General features: G+C 53.9%; 6 protein-coding genes across 6 annotated transcripts; 3 read left to right on the top strand and 3 right to left on the bottom strand.

The window, feature by feature from the left end:
- Window positions 1-2437: 2437 nt before the first annotated feature.
- On the top strand, window positions 2438-3360 carry EsH8_VI_000483 (uncharacterized protein; the record flags this gene model as incomplete). The annotated part of the gene is made up of 3 exons (XM_083271736.1): window positions 2438-2581; window positions 2624-2712; window positions 2811-3360. The coding sequence occupies 3 exons, from the start codon at window positions 2438-2440 to the stop codon at window positions 3358-3360; spliced, it is 783 nt and encodes a 260-aa protein (XP_083126910.1).
- A 546-nt stretch (window positions 3361-3906) lies between these two features.
- On the bottom strand, window positions 3907-4536 carry EsH8_VI_000482 (cupin domain-containing protein; the record flags this gene model as incomplete). Its single annotated transcript, XM_083271735.1, has 1 exon — window positions 3907-4536. The coding sequence occupies one exon, from the start codon at window positions 4534-4536 to the stop codon at window positions 3907-3909; it is 630 nt and encodes a 209-aa protein (XP_083126909.1).
- A 2554-nt stretch (window positions 4537-7090) lies between these two features.
- EsH8_VI_000481 (Gfo/Idh/MocA family protein) lies at window positions 7091-8626 on the bottom strand (the record flags this gene model as incomplete). The annotated part of the gene is made up of 1 exon (XM_083271734.1): window positions 7091-8626. The coding sequence occupies one exon, from the start codon at window positions 8624-8626 to the stop codon at window positions 7091-7093; it is 1536 nt and encodes a 511-aa protein (XP_083126908.1).
- Window positions 8627-9451: 825 nt separating this feature from the next.
- On the top strand, window positions 9452-10201 carry EsH8_VI_000480 (ribonuclease H-like domain-containing protein; the record flags this gene model as incomplete). Its single annotated transcript, XM_083271733.1, has 2 exons — window positions 9452-9532; window positions 9599-10201. The coding sequence occupies 2 exons, from the start codon at window positions 9452-9454 to the stop codon at window positions 10199-10201; spliced, it is 684 nt and encodes a 227-aa protein (XP_083126907.1).
- A 669-nt stretch (window positions 10202-10870) lies between these two features.
- On the top strand, window positions 10871-12854 carry EsH8_VI_000479 (phosphoglucomutase PGM2; the record flags this gene model as incomplete). Its single annotated transcript, XM_083271732.1, has 5 exons — window positions 10871-10923; window positions 11065-11162; window positions 11233-11436; window positions 11497-12510; window positions 12562-12854. The coding sequence occupies 5 exons, from the start codon at window positions 10871-10873 to the stop codon at window positions 12852-12854; spliced, it is 1662 nt and encodes a 553-aa protein (XP_083126906.1).
- Window positions 12855-13797: 943 nt separating this feature from the next.
- EsH8_VI_000478 (uncharacterized protein) lies at window positions 13798-15663 on the bottom strand (the record flags this gene model as incomplete). The annotated part of the gene is made up of 8 exons (XM_083271731.1): window positions 13798-14048; window positions 14126-14253; window positions 14313-14424; window positions 14483-14709; window positions 14764-14909; window positions 14962-15032; window positions 15095-15171; window positions 15230-15663. 8 exons carry the CDS (start codon window positions 15661-15663, stop codon window positions 13798-13800), a joined length of 1446 nt encoding a protein of 481 aa, XP_083126905.1.
- Between the last annotated feature and the right edge of the window lie 2715 nt (window positions 15664-18378).

Here is an 18378-nt window from a genome sequence, read left to right as displayed (position 1 = left end):
CGGCCGGCCTGCTGGAGGCGGTAACGCGTGACGATGCCTTTGATGGAGGACACGGGGACCTCCTCCTTGAGGGAGATCTCCTTGAGGGACATGCCCAGCTCCGAGAGCACGGCGATGCGAGCGCGCTTCTCCGGGGAGTACTGCGGCTTGCGGGGTTTGGGTTCCAGGGCGGCGCGTCGAGGCATGTTGGGCTGGGATGGGGGGCGGTGGAAATGAAAGGCGACGGTGTTGGGCGCGCAAGAGACGCAGTTGCTGAGGATGAGAAGGTGAGTGGTGTGAAAGTTGACGATGCTGCGATGAGTTTGAAGATGGGGAGCGAGAGCTTGATGTTCAAATTTTCTTTATTTTTTCTTGCGGCCCGGTGGTAGACCCACTTTCTCGGGGTGGATCAGGGGGGGCGTGATGTACTCGGGGTAGTGGATACGAGGGCTGTCCTGGCCTTGCGGGCGGATACGCCAGACTGGGGGCCACACGGTTGATCGTTTGTGTCTGATGTCGTGCAAATAAGCAAAGTGTCGTCAGATTTGCCGTAAAAGTAACTTTGATTTCCACATTTACCGCGAATATCATCACCTCAGCTCTCGTGGCCCCCTCCATCCTTGGATTATCCGATGTACTCCTTACAAGGCGGTCAGACCAAGGTCTCAAGCCCATTCGGGTTAGCTCGGCTAAACTCCGTATCAAAACATGGCCCAGTCCGACGCTGCGATAACTCTAATCGCGTCCACGTTCTCCCATCTGTTCCCTGAAAGGGCTCCGAGCTTGGATCCAATCAAACCCACGATGGATGATGCTTCGTCTGCCATCTTGCAATTGGGTCCGTTTCTTTGGGGAGAGCCATTGACTACGATTTCCTGTGTCTCTTTCGATGCGTCCTTTCAGCAGATGCGAGACGGACTAAGGGAGCCCCTAGTCTCTGTTTCGGAGTCGCGTAGCCGTCATTCATAGCATTCGCCTTGGACTACAATATCACAGGTCATATATCAGTCCGAGATGCCTTTATTATCATCAACTAGCTTTGATTGGATTTTGAGACAAAAACAAAAAAACAACAAAAAAAAAGACTCGCGATTTAGATTCTCTTGCGTGGCCGCCGAGTCAACCAGCCAAGCCCCTTGACGTATGCGTCTGCGGAGCTGGTGTTCGACAACGGGCACGAGTATGGAGCAAAAGCGCTGGAAAAAGGACGCAACTATATTTTTTTTCTTCATCGATACCGATGATTTCATTGGAATCTTGGCGCCAGAGACAGTCCAGGTCAAGCCCATTTTCCTTTTGGCCGTCTTTCCTTTTTGCTATACCCTTGTAGGTTTCACGAAGTTTCTTTTTTTGGTCGCTGCTTTCTCTCAACAACCCTAGTCTTTATTCGGCAGGATGCTCCTAAGACCATATAGACATAGTCCGCTTGGCAGGGGGGGCCGATTCGTGATGTCAAACCTCGCCTTGGGAAGATCTTTGGCCGACGGTGACGGTCACATGACAACTCTGGCTGAACTACGCGCCGTGAACTGCGGATTGCCCTCAACGTGGCAAGCAGTGGTTGTTGAGAGGGTGTGGTTCTTTATTTGACAGAGGGCAAGATGTTTCCAATGGTCCAAATCAATCGTCTGAAATTCTGTGATGCTTTATTATCTTGGGACTAAGAAGTCGAAAATGTCGAAATTGTCGAAACGTCTCTAGGCAGTGTAAATAAGTCTTTCAAAATATAGAATAATCGAACGAGAGCATTTTGGAGCCATGGGATATCTAGTCGAGATCTCATATCCAGCAGTAAAAAAAGTATTTTCTATCCCGTTTACTTTCCGTCCCATGTAAGGTTTTTACCCTCTTGCAGTCTGACCGGATGGGATGGAACGGCCTGTGTTTTTCTTATAGTTGCAATTTTCTGAAGAAAAACTTTGGCTCTAATAGGTCTCTTGTTATCAAAATCGTCACGACCATTTTTCTTCCATCTTCTATGTGAGTGCCTTCTCTTCGCTCGTTTTCTCGCAACCACTATTATCTTACTAATGTTTTTCATCTAGCATTCCCTCTCCCATTTACAAGCTTCTCGTTGATACTATCGTTATCCTCTACGCCGTTCCTTTATTCCTGCCACTTCTACTCTTGTCTGTGGGTTTGGTATATTTGTCTCTGTCGTTATTCAACGACTCATCTTATGTTACAAAAGCTTGTCAAGAGAAACTGACTGCACAAGTGATGAAAAGACTGCCCACCAGTGTGCAGCCTGTAGAATACGATACGTCGGTCACGACCGCACCAATGTCCCGGCCACCTCCATAAAGGTTCGAATGCCTAACCGTTTATGCCCTTCTGCTCGTGACGTGCTGCACCGCTTAGTCGTCGACGAGGATGTGAAATTTCTGCTCCTATAAATACCCTCTCTTTCTCTTTCCCAAACAAACCAAGACCATCACACTCCGTTGCTGCCAACATCATGGAGGAAGAGGCAACCATCGGAGGTTCGCCTCCCACGCTGCCGTCCTCGAGATGCAAAATATGCTTCGAGTCGAAACCCCTTGACGCGATGCCCAACCTGACCACTCGCTGCGACCATCCCCCTATGGCCTGCATCTCCTGCGTTCAACAGTTTCTCGAGCGGAGCATTGGAATGAAGCCCTAGGACGGCATCACGTGTCTCTCGAACACCTGTCTCGCCACATTCCAGTACGAGGACATCAAGGCTCTGGCCCCTGAAAAGCTGATGGAGAGGTACGTCTCGGCAACGCCACCCACCGTGTTCTCGCTGGAGGGACTTCGCTGCTCCAACCCCATCCGCAAAACGCAGAAACTGACATTGCATTTCCCAGATTCGATAACAAGGCCCTCCAGTCCGCCTTCATTGCTACCCCCGGCTTCAGCTACTGCCCAAACCCCCGCTGTTCCGCCGGCCAGATCGACGAGGATACGCACGGGGCCGAGTGCAACGGCACCTCCCGGTGCCACGCGTGCGGCCAGTCCGCCTGCCACAACCACGGCGGCTACCCCGTGCCCTTCCACGACGGACAGACGTGCGAGGAGGCCGACAGCAGCGGCGTCAGAGATGCCGCGTCAGAGGCCACGAAGAAGCAGATCTCGAAGGCCTGCCCCAAGTGCAAGGCGCCGATCCAGAAGACGGTCGGCTGCGACCTGATGACCTGCATCTGCGGCTGCCGCTTCTGCTGGATCTGCCTGAAGCCGTACACCCGGATCCGCAACCGCGTGCCGCGGGGCCTGACCCGGCACGGCGACATGCTGGCCGCAATCATCGACTGGGTTCCTGACTGCGTACACGATAACGACGAGGAGGGTGGACTGGATGAGCCTTTCCCCCCGGCCGCGACTCTTGACGACGACTTGGAGGATTTGTTCACGGAGTGAAGACTAAGAATGGGGCCGGAGAAGAAATTGGAGGCGGCGACGCCGTTTATAGGCTAGAGAGAGACCGAGCAGTAAGAATCGATGGCTACTCGCTTTAGTATAAACACAGGCGTGTTTGGGCCGCCGGATGGACCTTGACGCGGACGATCCTCCACTGAATACCAAACAGCCTATGATTATCGGAGATATGGGTGTACTAGATTTGGTTGTGACTAAATTGATTCTTCCCGTGACCTCTTCCACGCTCTTGGTAGCATCGCTCGGATTGTTGAGGATGGTCCGAAAGTGGTGTCGGGACGAACAGCAGATGTAATAACCTTTTCTTTTAGCCAGTCGTAATGACGTAAAACCATTTCCTTCCACAGACTTCCAATTTTCAGAGCATTCTCGGTCATACCGACTTGTCATTATTTTGTTCTTTTTGTTTCATACCTACTCTAGAGCTCAACGTATTGTTTATAGGTAATGCCTACCTACCGGTTACGAAGCACCTCCATCGATGCCTGTCAGATTGCTACGCCGCTCTCCGAGAAGAGGAGAGATCCCTTATTTCTTCGCCTCGGCCTTCTTCGCAGCCTGCTCCTCCACAAACTTCTCATAATCCGCCTGTCTCTCGGGCGAAATCTTCATAAACGGGATGTCATCCTCCATGACCTTCCCAGCGACCCTGACGGGGTCCGCCGGCTGGAGGCAGAAGACCACCCTCGCCCACTCGTCCGTCGCGTTCTTCCACCCGTGCATCGTGCCCCTCTGGATCATAATCTCCCCCTGCTTCAGGGTCCTCTTGACGCCGTCGTCGAGGTAGCACTCGACCTCGCCCTTGAGCACGATGCCGTAATCGCACGACTCGGTCCGGTGCATCATCGGCTCCGTGTGGGGGCCGAAATCCACCACCCGCAGCACGGATCCGGAGGGCAGGTGCAGGGTCGGCATGCGCGGGTAGTTCTCGGCGTAGGCACCCAGGTCCTTGTCACCGTCCATGTTGACGGGGGACTCGGAGGTGGTGTAGCAGGTATGGAAGAACATGTTTTTCAGGGGGTCCGCGGTTACGTGCACGGGGAAGGCGTCCGAGTAGACGGCGCGGCCGTTGGCGTCATGGGTGGTGATGTGCCGGGACACAGGGCCGAGCGGGAGTTCGTCAGCGGAAGGGCCAGAGGGAGCTCCTGAGGACGACATTCTGTGTGTATGTGTGTGGGTGGGTGTGTGTTTGGGATGATCCGGGTGACAGTCCTCGACAAGACTTGACGGATGAGGGGACTAGTTGAGGAGTGAAGTGGGCAGGCGGGCAACAATGCGTCTGTCCTATTTGAGGTGCTTCTTTTCTTCTATTAGGATCGATCGTCGGTCGAGGGGTCGTCCGGAAGGCGCTTTTACAATTAAATCACTGTGAGTTTCCAAGAAAATGCAATTGCGGAGGTAAGGGATGAAGGGTCCTCTTATGACGTTGGCTTCGGGGCACAGACTTCCGGGGCCTCTGGCTGATGAAGGGACCCGAGCCAGGGAAAGCACCTAGCCAGCTGGCATTGCTCTAGGACCCCCGGTGTTGTCCCTCAGCTGACACAGAAAGCTGGAATCTTCCTGCATATTTCGTAGAGTTTCTAGAAATAAGGCCACATCGGGCGACCACGGCTGCATCGACCGGTGTGGCCCTCGTCCTCTCTCGAACACAACTGGTCGGCGATCAGAATGGAAGAGGAGTCAGCAAGGTTCATCCGTCTGTGCCGACGCCACTTATGCTGCACGTCCTATGCCTTACGTACGAAAGACCCGAGCCATGCAGCAACGCGGTGCAGAGCAACCGGTGACAATAGCGGCATTGGTGCCGAGACTGTAAGATGTGTCTCAACAATTCCGAGTGACGACAGGGATGAGCTCGCCAATGAGGAGGGGAAGCTCGTAGTGAAACGAGGCTTGGCTTTTTAACGACGCCTGTCCTGTCTTGGCACCGTAGTGACGATCAGTCATTAAGCTTTGTGAAATTAAACGCCTGCGAGAGTTTTTGATTGATAGAATAGTTCGTTGAGAAGTCGCGCAAAATTGAGTTTGGGTTAATATTGACCGTGCTTGGCGGTGGACAAGCTGTGGCGCCCCGACATGTCCGACGACGATATCGAATAGTGGGCAGTAGCATTTCACGTGGTTTGCTGTAATGCCAAAACCCTACCATCGGGCAGCCTCTTCTCTTTTCGCATTCAAAGGCAAAGCATTGTCTTGAATTAAGCAGTTGCGGGTGTTGACACGAGGCGAGATGTAGGGGGGATATATTTCCTTTAATTCATTGATGTGGAGACATTGTCTAACTTCGGATCCTTATCATAATTATGGACCGTTTTCAATCTGAGAGACAGGGGCCTTTCAGGTCGCTTTCCCGCTGTAAGTCATCGTCCGAGGTCGTTTTCTCATCTGCGTACTGGTATTCGTACGGTGGCGTTTCGGACCCCGTAGTCGCACGTCGGTCTGAACGACGGGGAGGAGTCCGCTTTGGCGACCCATGTTCTGGAAGGATTCCGTCCGGTCCGAGACACGCGGGGAACTCCGAACCCGAATCGTTCCTAGAGCCGCAGCTTCAATTTGTTCCCCGATGTGCGGCAAACCTAGTATTTCCCTGTGGGCATCAGAATGTCCTTGAGTCTGGCGGGGAATAGCCCGCCGGGAAGGATTGCTTTGTTAGCCGAGACTTGTAGAGTGATGATTGGCGTGGCTTGATAGCCCAAATTCCAAAGAGTGACGGCATGGACGCCATGACAGGTGCGAGAAATCGTTTCAATGTTGGCAAACCATTCGGGGAGATGTAAATTGGCCAGAAACAAGTCACACGGGGACAGAGGCCGCCGGGGAGAGCCCTTGTAGCCGCGAGGCCACAGCCCTGATCTGGCAACTTTGCTGGCGATTGGCAGGAGGCTGACTCCCTTGCCTGTGATCTGAGACGGCTTCATTGCTGGCAAAATACGGGTTGCCAGCGGGCTCGAGTGTTAAATCGACGAGGCAAGGCTGGTCAATTGCAAAACTTCAATCGACAAGAAAGCCCAGCGCGGAAGAGACCGCCGGGGAGACTCTGACATGAGATCCTACTGGTATTAATGCTTCGAGGACAAGATGCTTTATAACGGGGAGCTACCGCCGGGGCGACCCGAGTGAGCCTCGCGAGGCTTGGCAGTATGATTTAACCTTTGAGGCTCTAGTTTTGTATCTCAAAGAAACAAGCTTCAGCCAACAACGGCTCACTGGCTATCAGCGTGCTAGACGCTTGGGGAGGTCAGACAAGTTGATACCCGGAAACGTGGGGGGGAGGGGGGGCTGAGCTGACGATACCACGCTCCAGAGATCGGACGAAATGAAATTCGTCTCCAGGAAGAACGAAATCGAGCCATTGACAGCCCGCTGTCATTTGAGCAAGCACCCCCACCCCTTGCTTGATCGTTCTTACGCATGGCATGTGCGGGTGACAGAGATGAATGATGCTGGAAAAAACTAGCAAGTTCGGGAAGGTGCCGCCGGGACCAAGTCCCCGAGATGGCGAAGTGATATCAACGTTGACATCTCGCACGGATTGCCTGGGAGTCTGAGATTGGTCGTCCGTGTCACCCTGTTTTAAGTGCTTTAGTTTACCGTTATACATATTGTCTTTTCGCCAAGCGCCGCCTGGTTCGATTGCCGAGAGCACTGTAGAGTGCGCCTCTTTGCCCGCTATTCAACGACGCGTTGGCTAGACCGCAAGCATCACAGCCCCTCATCCACTACCCGTGGCGACAACCTTGCTCGACCACCACTCTTCCCAGTCGACCACCTTCTTTCCTGTTCTCGCCTCTTCGGCCGCAAATACCATAGCGTGCGAACGAATAACCTCTTCGAGTGAGCAGCCGATAAATTCGTCCTGTGCCCTCCTTGCCGTCCAGCCATGGTTCTTGACTCGATCTACGGCCAGTATGAACTGCCGTGCCAGACCCTTATCGCCACCGCCGTGGCCAGCATCTTCAATAGTCGGGTGGAATGATCGAGTGGAGCCCGTGTTGAAGTCCTCGATGGTAATTGTCCGAGAGTCAGCGTAGATCTCACCCTCAATACCATAGATGTGTGTGTATCTCTCGCATATCTTCTTCGTGTGTGCGATCATATGCAGTGTTGCCGATTTGGATTGCTTGGGTGTTTCTGAAGGCCCAGTTATGGCATCATCCCAGGTCATGGTTACGGTTTGGTCGTCACAGACGTTGTTATCCGCGTCGAACACACATCGGCCAAACCAGTTGCGCGATGCGACAATATCTTTGGGCGTGAACTCGTCATAGTCTTCGGACAGTTTGGAAGTTAGAACTTTGTTCCGGTCAGCTGCCGTGTGGAAGTCTTCAATCTCTGGAAGCACAATGCTGACAGGCCAGTCAGTGTTGCCAGAGCCGAGGCCCTTGAGGTCCGATCCCAGGTAGACATTCTTGGCCGAGTATTTGCACCCCTCATCGCCCAATGGGCAGGTAATGCAGTTCGTTGCGTTCCCTGCCGCAGCTGGTTTGCGGCCTTTCCTGAACAGCTGAAGAGAACCGGTTGACGATACAGTGGACGGAAGATGAGGGGTGCCTTGTCCGGCCTTGACGGGAGAACTGAGGAGCCAAAGCAGTAGGTCAATATCATGACAACTCTTGGTAAGGAGGCTAGGGGCCGTAGTCTTTTCATTTCGCCAGTTACCGCGAACGTAGGAGTGGGTGAAGTGCCACCAGCCTACTGGCTCAGTATGCACGATGTTGATGATGTCGCCAATGACACGTTCCTCCACGAGGAGCTTACGAAGGAGCATGTTGTGTGGACTGTAACGAAGGACGTGACCAATTGAGAATACATTTTTGGGCTCCTGGCCGGCAGGGGGCTTGAGGGCCTCAAACATATCGAGGCAATCGACAAGAGAGGTTGCCAATGGTTTTTCACACATGATATGCAAACCCAGAGGTGCGAGACCGACAACGACGTCGCGGTGCATTTCGTCAAGAACACATATGAAGGCGGCGTCGACCCCAGGCGGCACATTCTCGCCGGCAGCTTCTCTCTCACGGCGGTGTGTCTCGTACGTCAGAAACTCGGTCCAGTCGGCGAACTGCTGTCCTTCCTGTGGATGATTCGACCCCCAAATATAGGTTCTACCGAAAGTTCGCCGCTTGTAGGCAATAGGTTCAGCCACAGCGGTCACGACACCATTGCTCGAGGTCTCGGTTGCGCGAGCGTACGCTTGGCCGCGAGAGCCAGCGCCAATAATGAGAATCCGGGGTGGTGAAGCAGACATTGCGGGTTTCTGCGGTGGTACCGGGTTTGTTTCTTCTTGGGGCACTGCGACGGGCGACCCCGACTTTTTGACTGACGACATGATGAGTCGTTATCGACGAAGGTCACCAACCGCTACTTAAATTCAGGGGTCTCCGTTGGCGCTGCTTTTGAATGAAGCTGGATTCTTCAACTCGAACAAGCGATGAACTAGTGTTGGGCCACTGAATAAATTCTGGAAAATATTCACTGGGGATGAAGCTTGGCGTTCGGGCGTGATGGATCTCCAATCGAGGCAAGACACCGACAAGACACGATGAATGAAACACAAAGCATGAAGCTGTGAAGGTGAAGGGGAGCTGTGGTGGTTTCCGGCAACTGGACTGCATTGAGTCGAGAAGCGGGGCAGTGAGGGATTCCAGGCAATAAGAGGCGGCCTATTTGAAGGCAGGTGACGTGGGGGAGTGGCAGCAGCAGCCTTATCTTATCAGCGACTGCTGGTACGTACCTGTGGCAGCTCACCTCTTGGGGCATGGCGGGGGACTTGCTTGAGTGTGTTTTCTGGCGGTGAGGTGGCATAGAAATTCAGCGGGAAGCTGTTGCTCTGACCACCGAATGCCTCGTGCGGCACCTCGCTAGTGATGCAACAGCGCCGAAAGCCACAGCTGCTGAACCCCCACCACCACCGCTAGCAACCTTTTGTACGTTTTCGGCTGAGCTCAACGCAGAAGACTGAACCTGCATTCTGCGAATGCCTTCATCCTGGTAGTACACGACGCCCTTTGATTTTCCTTTCTTCTTCCTCCAATTAAATCAAAAAAATTCAAAGCTTTCAACGCCATTCATCATGAATTTTCTCAAACCCAAGGCCCCTGCTTCAAAGTTGCAGCCTGCATCAGACGACCCTCTTGTCTGGGTCGACTGTGAGGTAAGTCTATTTAACTCACACATCAACTCTCCCTCACCACTTCGACTTTCAATAACACACTGTAAGATGACCGGACTGGACCCTGATAAGGAGGAAATCATCGAGATATTTTGCATCATCACCACTGGGAACCTGGAAGTCATTGATCCCGAGGGCTGGGGCTGCGTGGTGCACCAGACCGGGGAGCGCATGGCGCAAATGGATGACTGGTGCACCAAGACGCATAGAGATAGCGGCTTGACAGCGGCAGTTATCGAGTCAACGACGACACCAGAGCAGGCGGCGGATGAGCTGCTTGCCTATATCAAGCGGCACATCCCGGACCAGAAGAAGGCATTGCTAGCGGGCAACAGCGTGCACGCGGATCGGTCGTTCCTCAACAAGCCGCCTTACCGGAAGGTGATTGACCATCTACACCACCGCATCCTGGACGTCAGCTCGATGAAGGAGGCAGCGAGAAGGTGGTGCCCGCCGCAGGTGGTGGAAAAAGCGCCCGCCAAGCAGGGATTGCACCAGGCCAAGGAAGACATTCTCGAAAGCATCGAAGAGGCAAAGTATTACAAGGAGGCCATCTTCGGATTGACGTGGGCACAAGGAGGCACCAGCGTGCAAGAAACGCCTATCAGCGAGAAGGACGAGGAGGAAGCTTGGGCAGACAATTTGCTCTAGATGGATGATGACCGGCATAGTGGCATTCCAAAACTTCCCACTAACATGATATCGTTAAATGAGAGAGATGAAGACGTCACCGGTGATATTTTTGGGTTGGAAGGATGGCTGACCAAAAAGGTCGATTCCGACTGTCCATTATTTGGCGTACAGTGCGACGGCATCCCTCGACTCGGACATGATGGCGTAAAAAGCGTGCATGCTCCTGACGGTGCTCTTGACAACACGAGCATGCGGTCCCCCACTGACGATGATTCGCCGGATGCTCCCCTGCGACGTCCCCCTGGAGGTGAGGGGCCTGACTGAAGCTGCCCCTCCTTCACTGTGAGGTGACCCCGCCCACGTCTAGCCTCAGAATGATATCACTGGCCAAGCAACCCCCCCACCACGACCACAGCTCCCGAAGGCGCTACTCAGCGAATATTTTGGCCTATCGTATCGCCTTGTCGATTCGCCGGAGTGTCGTGTTCTGGCCCGGGGGCGTGTTCACCGCAGCAAGCTTTGCTGGTAACTGGTCCCGTCGGCGCCCCTCCTTGGTTTTACCTCCGCATGAAGTGCACTAACAATTGCACCCCCGACACAGCTCCGTTCCCAACACTCTCCTTTTCCCTTCTGCATCCCGTCCTAGACACTTTTCTCTACACCATCGTCACCGAATTGCACAGCATCATGGACGTCCAGACTGTCGAGTTCAAGCCTTTCCAGGACCAGAAGCCCGGAACGTACGTCACTCCCCCCAAAACTCCTCCCTGACGCTGTTCCCAGCCATGCCAATCAATCTCCCAACTTTTTTTTGCTACCCCGCCATAGCTCGCTCCTGCGACGCACCGTTCGTCCAGCTCGCATCGCTGACCATCCCGCAGTTCTGGTCTTCGTAAGAAGGTCACCGTCTTCCAGCAAGCTCACTACAGCGAGGCTTTCGTCACGAGCATTCTCCTGTCTATCCCCGAGGGAGTTGAGGGTAAACACAAAGCCACCCTGCCAGACTCCGCGTCGTCATCGGCCCCCAAACTGACAGACCGTCTCTCCAGGTTCTTTCCTCGTCATCGGCGGTGATGGCCGCTTCTGGAACCCCGAGGTCGTTCAGCTGATTGCCAAGATTGGTGCCGCCTACGGCGTAAAGAAGCTCCTTATCGGCCAGAACGGCATTCTGTCCACCCCTGCTGCCAGCCACGTTATCCGCAAGCGCAAGGCCACCGGCGGTATTCTCCTGACTGCCAGCCACAACCCCGGTGGTAAGAGACCATGCTGACCCCAGCCTAGCTCTTCCTCGGCTAATTGATGGTTTCCAATAGGTCCCAAGAACGACTTCGGCATCAAGTACAACCTTGCCAACGGTGGCCCTGCCCCCGAGTCTGTCACCAACAAGATCTACGAGACCTCCAAGACCCTTACCTCCTACAAGATTGCTTCTATCCCCGATGTCGACATCTCCACCATTGGCACCAAGACCTACGGCTCCCTCGAGGTTGAGGTTGTTGATAGCACCACCGACTACGTCGACATGCTCAAGGACATTTTCGACTTCGACCTGATCAAGAAGTTCTTCCAGTCTCATCCCGACTTCAAGGTCCTGTTCGACGGTCTGCACGGCGTCACTGGCCCCTACGGAACCGCCATCTTCGAGAAGGAGCTTGGCCTGAAGGGCGCCACCCAGAACTGCGTGCCCAGCCCCGATTTCAACGGCGGCCACCCCGACCCCAACCTGACCTACGCCCACTCCCTCGTCAAGGTTGTTGACAAGAACAACATCCCCTTCGGTGCCGCCTCCGACGGTGATGGCGACCGTAACATGATCTACGGCGCCAACGCCTTTGTGTCCCCCGGTGACTCCCTTGCCATCATCGCCCACCACGCCAACCTTATCCCCTACTTCAAGAAGCAGGGTGTCTACGGCTTGGCTCGCTCCATGCCCACCTCTGGTGCTGTTGACCTGGTTGCCAAGAAGCAGGGTCTTAACTGCTACGAGGTCCCCACCGGCTGGAAGTTCTTCTGCGCTCTCTTTGACGCCGACAAGCTGTCTATCTGTGGCGAGGAGAGCTTCGGCACTGGCAGCAACCACATCCGCGAGAAGGACGGTCTCTGGGCTGTTATCGCCTGGTTGAACATCATCGCCGGTATCGGTGTCCAGAACCCTGACGTCACCCCTTCCATCAAGAAGATCCAGCTGGACTTCTGGAACGAGTACGGCCGTACCTTCTTCACCCGCTACGATTACGAGGACGTCGACAGCGACGGCGCCAACAAGGTTGTTGGTGTTCTCAAGGATCTCGTCGCCGATCCCAACTTCATCGGCAGCAAGGTTGGAGGTGAGTTGCTTGCTAACCCCCGACAGTATGGGCAAAAACTAACTCTTCTAGACCGCACCGTCACCGGCGCCGGCAACTTCTCCTACACTGACCTCGACGGCTCCGTCTCCTCCAACCAGGGCCTGTACGCCACCTTCTCCTCGGGCAGCCGCATCATCGTCCGTCTCTCCGGCACCGGCTCTTCCGGCGCCACCATTCGTCTGTACCTCGAGCAGCACAGCAGCGACCCCAGCACGTACGAGCAGGATGCTCAGGACTTCCTCAAGCCCGAGATCCAGATGGCCACTGAGCTGCTCAAGTTCAAGGAGTTCATCGGCCGCGACGAGCCTGATGTCAAGACCTAAGCACATAATTGTACGATGGTTGTTGAACATGATAAGGAGGGGATTCGTTTTAAAAGTACGCTTCAGTATAGAGAAGCCCAGCGCCAGAGTTGCTGTGGACGATGTTACGATGGTACACGATTGCATAAATTGAATCAATTGACCTAATCACTTGCGTCGAAGGCCTCGACTTTGCTGTAATTTCAATTTCTTGTATCATTCCATTCTGAGTTAACCAAATTACTTTTCAGCGCTCTTCATAAGTGTCGTAATATCGTAAATCGTGACAGGTACCGAAGGGGGAAATGGAAAAAGAAAAAGGGGGCGGGGGGCGGAAAGGGGCCCCCCTTGAGCTTCAGACAATGAAAAAACAAAAAAACGGTAAGAAACGTAAACAAACGCAAACAAAAACTCAAGCAATGTCAACGTGCAAACAAGAAAAAGAGAAAGCAAAATCAGGCCATCCTTCCCGGGGTATCTCCTCCGAGACCAAAATGACTGCTCCTTGCCCCCCTCTTTGACCACAACTCCGGGTTTGAAAGGAACAAAAACATCTCCAGGGACTGAACGTCCTTGGAATGGGGGGCGGGTTACTGTTGAGGAAGGGGGGACATTACTTGCGGGCGAGAGTGTGGTTCCTACACTGGCAAGACTTGAGATCCATAGAACTGAAAAGAAATTCCCCATTAATGGTTGCGGGTTCGTTACGAGTTTTTGGGTGGTAGAAGGGGGGTGAGAGGGCCAGGGGCGGGACTGGTGTCGAGTCGGTGAGTGAGCAATGTGCGCGACGGAGGTGGATTACTCCAAGGGTAATCCGTATGGAACCCCCCACTCAACCGGACGGGGGTCCGGGTTGTATACCGGGCCTGTATAACCATGCCCCGGGGCCTAAGTGGAGATCACCCGGCAGTACCCCATGCCGTATTCAGTTCTCCGTATCTTGCGTGGCACGTCTACCCGCCTGCTACTTGGGGGCTGCCTCGATGGCCTCAGGGGCCTCCGTGGACGACTCCGAGGTTGTGGGGTAGAATATCTCGTGGAATAGCGTCGCGCCCTCATCGGCGACGAATTTGATCTCGAAGGCGCCTGCCTGGCCTTTGCGCTGGTTTTGCTGGCGGTACCGCTGGCAGAAGACGTAGAGCTGGACGTCCTTGAGCCATACGCGATGGCGGGATTTGCGTTGGAGCCAGGTCGGGGAGGCGGACTGGTGGGTGACTGCAAGATTCACGCATTAAAAGTCAAGTCAAAAACGAGGACGATGGTGGGAGGCTCCTCTGAGATGCAGTACGTACTGAAAGCTGTCCAGACGGGACAATGGCGGAGCTCGCCGTCCCAGACCGCGGCGTGGAGGCGGATACCCTGGGTTGCGAGGTCTCGATAGACGATGAGGGCGTGCTTAAAGTTGTCGTCAATAATTTGCCTGTGGCCACTTCTGTTAGTGATGACCGGAGACCGACATCTCTTTGTAAGAAGACCTACGCTTGAAAGAGTCTCTTCTCGCCGAGGAGTCTATATTCCTTGGCGTTCATGTTGATGGTTAGGGCGTTGCAAGCTTTCAGGGAAACGAAGGTGCAATGGAACAGGACCAACTCTGCACTAGGTCAGTGGGATGACACTTTGATATGGAAAGCGCTCAGAGTATGGCATACCCTCCCAGGTCTTGAAGAAGAGAGATGCCCAGAGCTTCGGGATCCCCTCCGAGTTACTCCATCGGTTCAGTTGAAGGGAGCTCGCTTCACGCTGTATGACGAGTTCGTGGGTGCCGCGGAGAGAAAACCAAGGAGCTCCCAAGTGATACGTTCGGAGGAGGATATATGGTGTCTGGTTGAACGGGTTGAGGTAAGCCATCAGAGCGAGGCGATCTTCGTCAAACGGTCTGGGCATCAACATTAGCGGGAGCCGTGGGAGTTGACATATGCATCACCCGTACCGTCGAAAAAGTATTTTGTTCTCTTTGGGAATGTTAAGCTGGCCCCATGCTAGGAATGGGCCGTTGGCGCTCGACGGCTTGTTGTGCTTCAAAGCTGTCCGGGATGGCAACGGGAGAGAGAATATTTGCTCAGCCCAGTGCACCATCTGGATAGTCCCTTGTTAGTACATCATCGACTTGTCTGTTTGAAGTACGTACAGGATCTTGGGCCATTGGCATAAGCAAGGTCTCTGGCCGGAGGACGGGGCCAACATGCGTTGTCGGCGTGCCTGCAATATGGATTAGCAAGGCGTGAATCGAATCGAATCGATGGAACGCTTGGGGGACATACGGATTCCTCTTGCTTCTCTTAGCTGTATTATCCTTGTCCGCAAAGACTCTAGGGCGTTGAGATCGAAGTGCGGTGATCTATATGGTGGATGCTAGTATACCGGCTCTCTCAAGTACGGCAAGGTTTGCAACATACCTGGTTAGCAGCTGCCTCAGACAATCCAGAAAGTGGTTGTAGAGCATGAACCGTTGAGGAAGCGGTTGGCCGCCTACCTCTTGCGACATCTTGTGGTACATGCTCCGCCATCGCATTTCTTTGCTCATGGTGCGGTCCTCGTAAAACTCGAGGATGTTGCGGAGCGTCTTGGACAAACATGGGAGAACGATATTGAGGTAGTTGAGCAAGATGGGAACCCTTTCGAAGTGGATTTGGGATAGATCAGCCAAGTCTCTCAGTATCTTCGCCGAGGTTCGCATCCCGTCGACCAGAGCAGCGATTGGGCCGCCGAATACCTCTGGAAGTGACATACGAAGCCCCTCCAAGCTCACCGACACAATGTCAGCACGCTCAGCCTCAAGACAACAGCCCTGGAGCAGGCGAAAGTCGATCTTTTGGAGACTCTGTTCCATGTTTGCGGATATGTTGATGGGCTAGGTCGAATTGGCGACGTTTGCGTTTCAAGGTTCCATCGTCCAACGAGCCGAGCCAAGCCAATGGAATCGTTTCGTTTCTGCGAGGTCTTCCTTTCCGTAGAGGGTTTGACGTGGGCTGTTTGGATACCTTGCGCAATCTCGTTGGACCCAAGCAGTATTGTCAAAGGGAATATGGATGCCGTCGTTGACGGCTCACACGAATGTGTCGATTCTTCACTCAAAAACAACGATAGACGAGAACACTGATAAGAGGGAGGGGAGAGAGAAGAAAAATGACCCGCTTCCTATCATATGTTCGGCATGGTTTGTTATGCAGCGGTAACGTGGTGACCACAACTGTAGCCGCTCAATGGGCGGGAAGCAGCTGCAATCGCGATTCGGAGCTGCAGGTCTCGATTTTGACGGCCAGCCTGGGAGGCACACGCCACCACCCCGCCAAATCTCAAATCCAGCTCTCCGATTCTTTTTTGAGCTGGCGGTACGAACCCAAACACCGAGGGCTTATATCTGACGTGGCCAACGGTCTATGGCCGTCATACATTAGTTTTTGACGAACCGAGGGCGACAGAAGGTGTACCGTTCGCTGTGTGTTGCTTGCGATTTCAGTCTTTTCTATGATCGGGATCGAAAGCTGGACAAGGTCGAATTTTGTTCTGGCAACTTGTTTCCAATGAGAACCGCGCGCTCACCAATGGAGCCGATAGCCAACCGTCCCGGACCACCGTGTCAAATGGCCGGTGCATGCGCCGACAGTACCAGATCGATGGTGACTGCTACCAAGGACTGACGACGAACCCCAAAGAATGGAAAAGAGGAGGGCATGTAGGTCAGATTGATGCCAGAGAAATTTGTGTGGGTTCATCACATATTGACCCGGCGACCGACTAGCCAGAGCATGCCACGACTGCTGAGGATGACCCCATGGACCTGTACGGTTCCCCCTCTGCATGCATTAGGAACGTCCAAGTTGGAGTGACGGACGAATGAGGCCGGACCGGAGCCGGCGGGGGTAACGCCTGGATGTTTAGCACTTGCATAAATAATGCAGTCAAACACCTGCTTTTAGGAGAGACTTCAGGAGAACACAAGAGAACGTTGACAGCTTGTCACAAAATGCAGCAACTGGCTGGCAATTCTAACAGGGAAACCCCGCGAAGAACAAAATCGAGAAGAGTTGGTCGGGGGCGTGAAGTAGCACCGCCGTAGGGTTCCGGGAAACCTGCAGTGCACCAACTGGTTGCTGAATGCGATGTGTGAACGAAGAGCGAATTTCCCGGGGGACATTGAAGCCAGACAGACCAGGGTCAATGTAGTGTCGAACATTGGCGACAGGGAGTCATGCGAAGAAGTGTACCAAGAATCGACAGATGCATGGTGGCATTGCATCCGATGTGATGTGACGCGACACGATATGATGCCGCATCCTTTCATATTGGCCAGATAGATGATGTGCATTGGAGGGATTTGTCTTGTTTCCACAACGTATGTGGGATATCGGCGGCATATAATGCGATCGCCTCGGTCGCCCAGAGTGCAAAGCGCAGAGCCTCCAAATGAAGGAGGCAATCTGGCCTGATACACAGGATGAGAACACCCTGGTTCACGGGCAGGTTCACCGGGGCCACATGGGACGAGCACCTGCAAAACATTCGTCGGCCCGTCCCATAGGACGAATGGCCACTAGGCCCGCGTGAAAATCGGCCATCGACAACGGTAAATTGGTGGACTCGTTGACTGGTCCGGGGATCCATGGATTGCTCTTCGTTGGTTTCTGTACGGCGAATGCGGCGCTTGGGTGATAGATTAGTAGGCTGCTATGAGCTACCATAATTGACCAAGTCGTATCCACAGTGTTGTTGTGGATGGTGATAAGAAGTGCATGCCGGATTGACAGCGCTGGACGGAGGATGCGTGGTATCAGAGTGATGATTTGGGGGAAGCCTTGCTGTGATGACCGTTTGTTTATGAAGGCGAAAATAAGAATCGAGTCGAGGCAAGCCCCAGGGAGATAACCTGATTCCAACCAGGCACCCACCGTCTACATCTCAGAGCACCTGCACACCATGTCCGCCAGCTCTGTGTAAACATCTGGTGACGAAACCCGGGGCATGAATTTGACGCAGCCACTTGCTGTCCAGAGTGTCAGCCACAGCCAACCGCCCCACCGTGTTCACCGATTCACCTTCTCACCTCCCAGTATAAGTGGTGGCCCCGACAGACACGGGCCACCCACACCGGGCCATCATCGACACCGGACCGGCTTTAGGCGCGCTACATTAGTGGACAGGTCAATCCCAGCTGCAGTGTGTACCCCCGCGACATGACGGGGCGGCAAAGGTAAGGACCCTTGAGTGGGTGAGGGAAACAAGGGCCCATCAGCCCAAGGGCCTGGACCCGGGGAAAGATCCTAATGTTTTTTCTTATTTAAACATAGCATCGACGGGATGTGATTTGTTGAAGGCGTGCAACTTTCACATGACAGTAAAGATTCACGAACACATAGGCGAGTGCGGGCCATAGTCATACAAGTTTGTCAACGTGAGCCGTCAAATGTCATTTGTCCCTATCGCCTGTGGACAGTTCCGTTCCGCGACTGGCGGCATGACCAGCTCTCCTATGGATGCGGGGTGGCCATGAAAGCTTCGCCTGCCTCATATCGCCCTTCCTGCCGATCCAGAATAACGAGAAAAG

Source organism: Colletotrichum jinshuiense, chromosome 6 (genome assembly GCF_051148585.1).
Source record: "Colletotrichum jinshuiense chromosome 6, complete sequence".
In the NCBI taxonomy this organism is placed as follows: domain Eukaryota; kingdom Fungi; phylum Ascomycota; class Sordariomycetes; order Glomerellales; family Glomerellaceae; genus Colletotrichum; species Colletotrichum jinshuiense.
The sequence above is the reverse complement of the archived record's forward strand: the minus strand, read 5'-3'. Positions and strand labels throughout refer to the sequence as shown.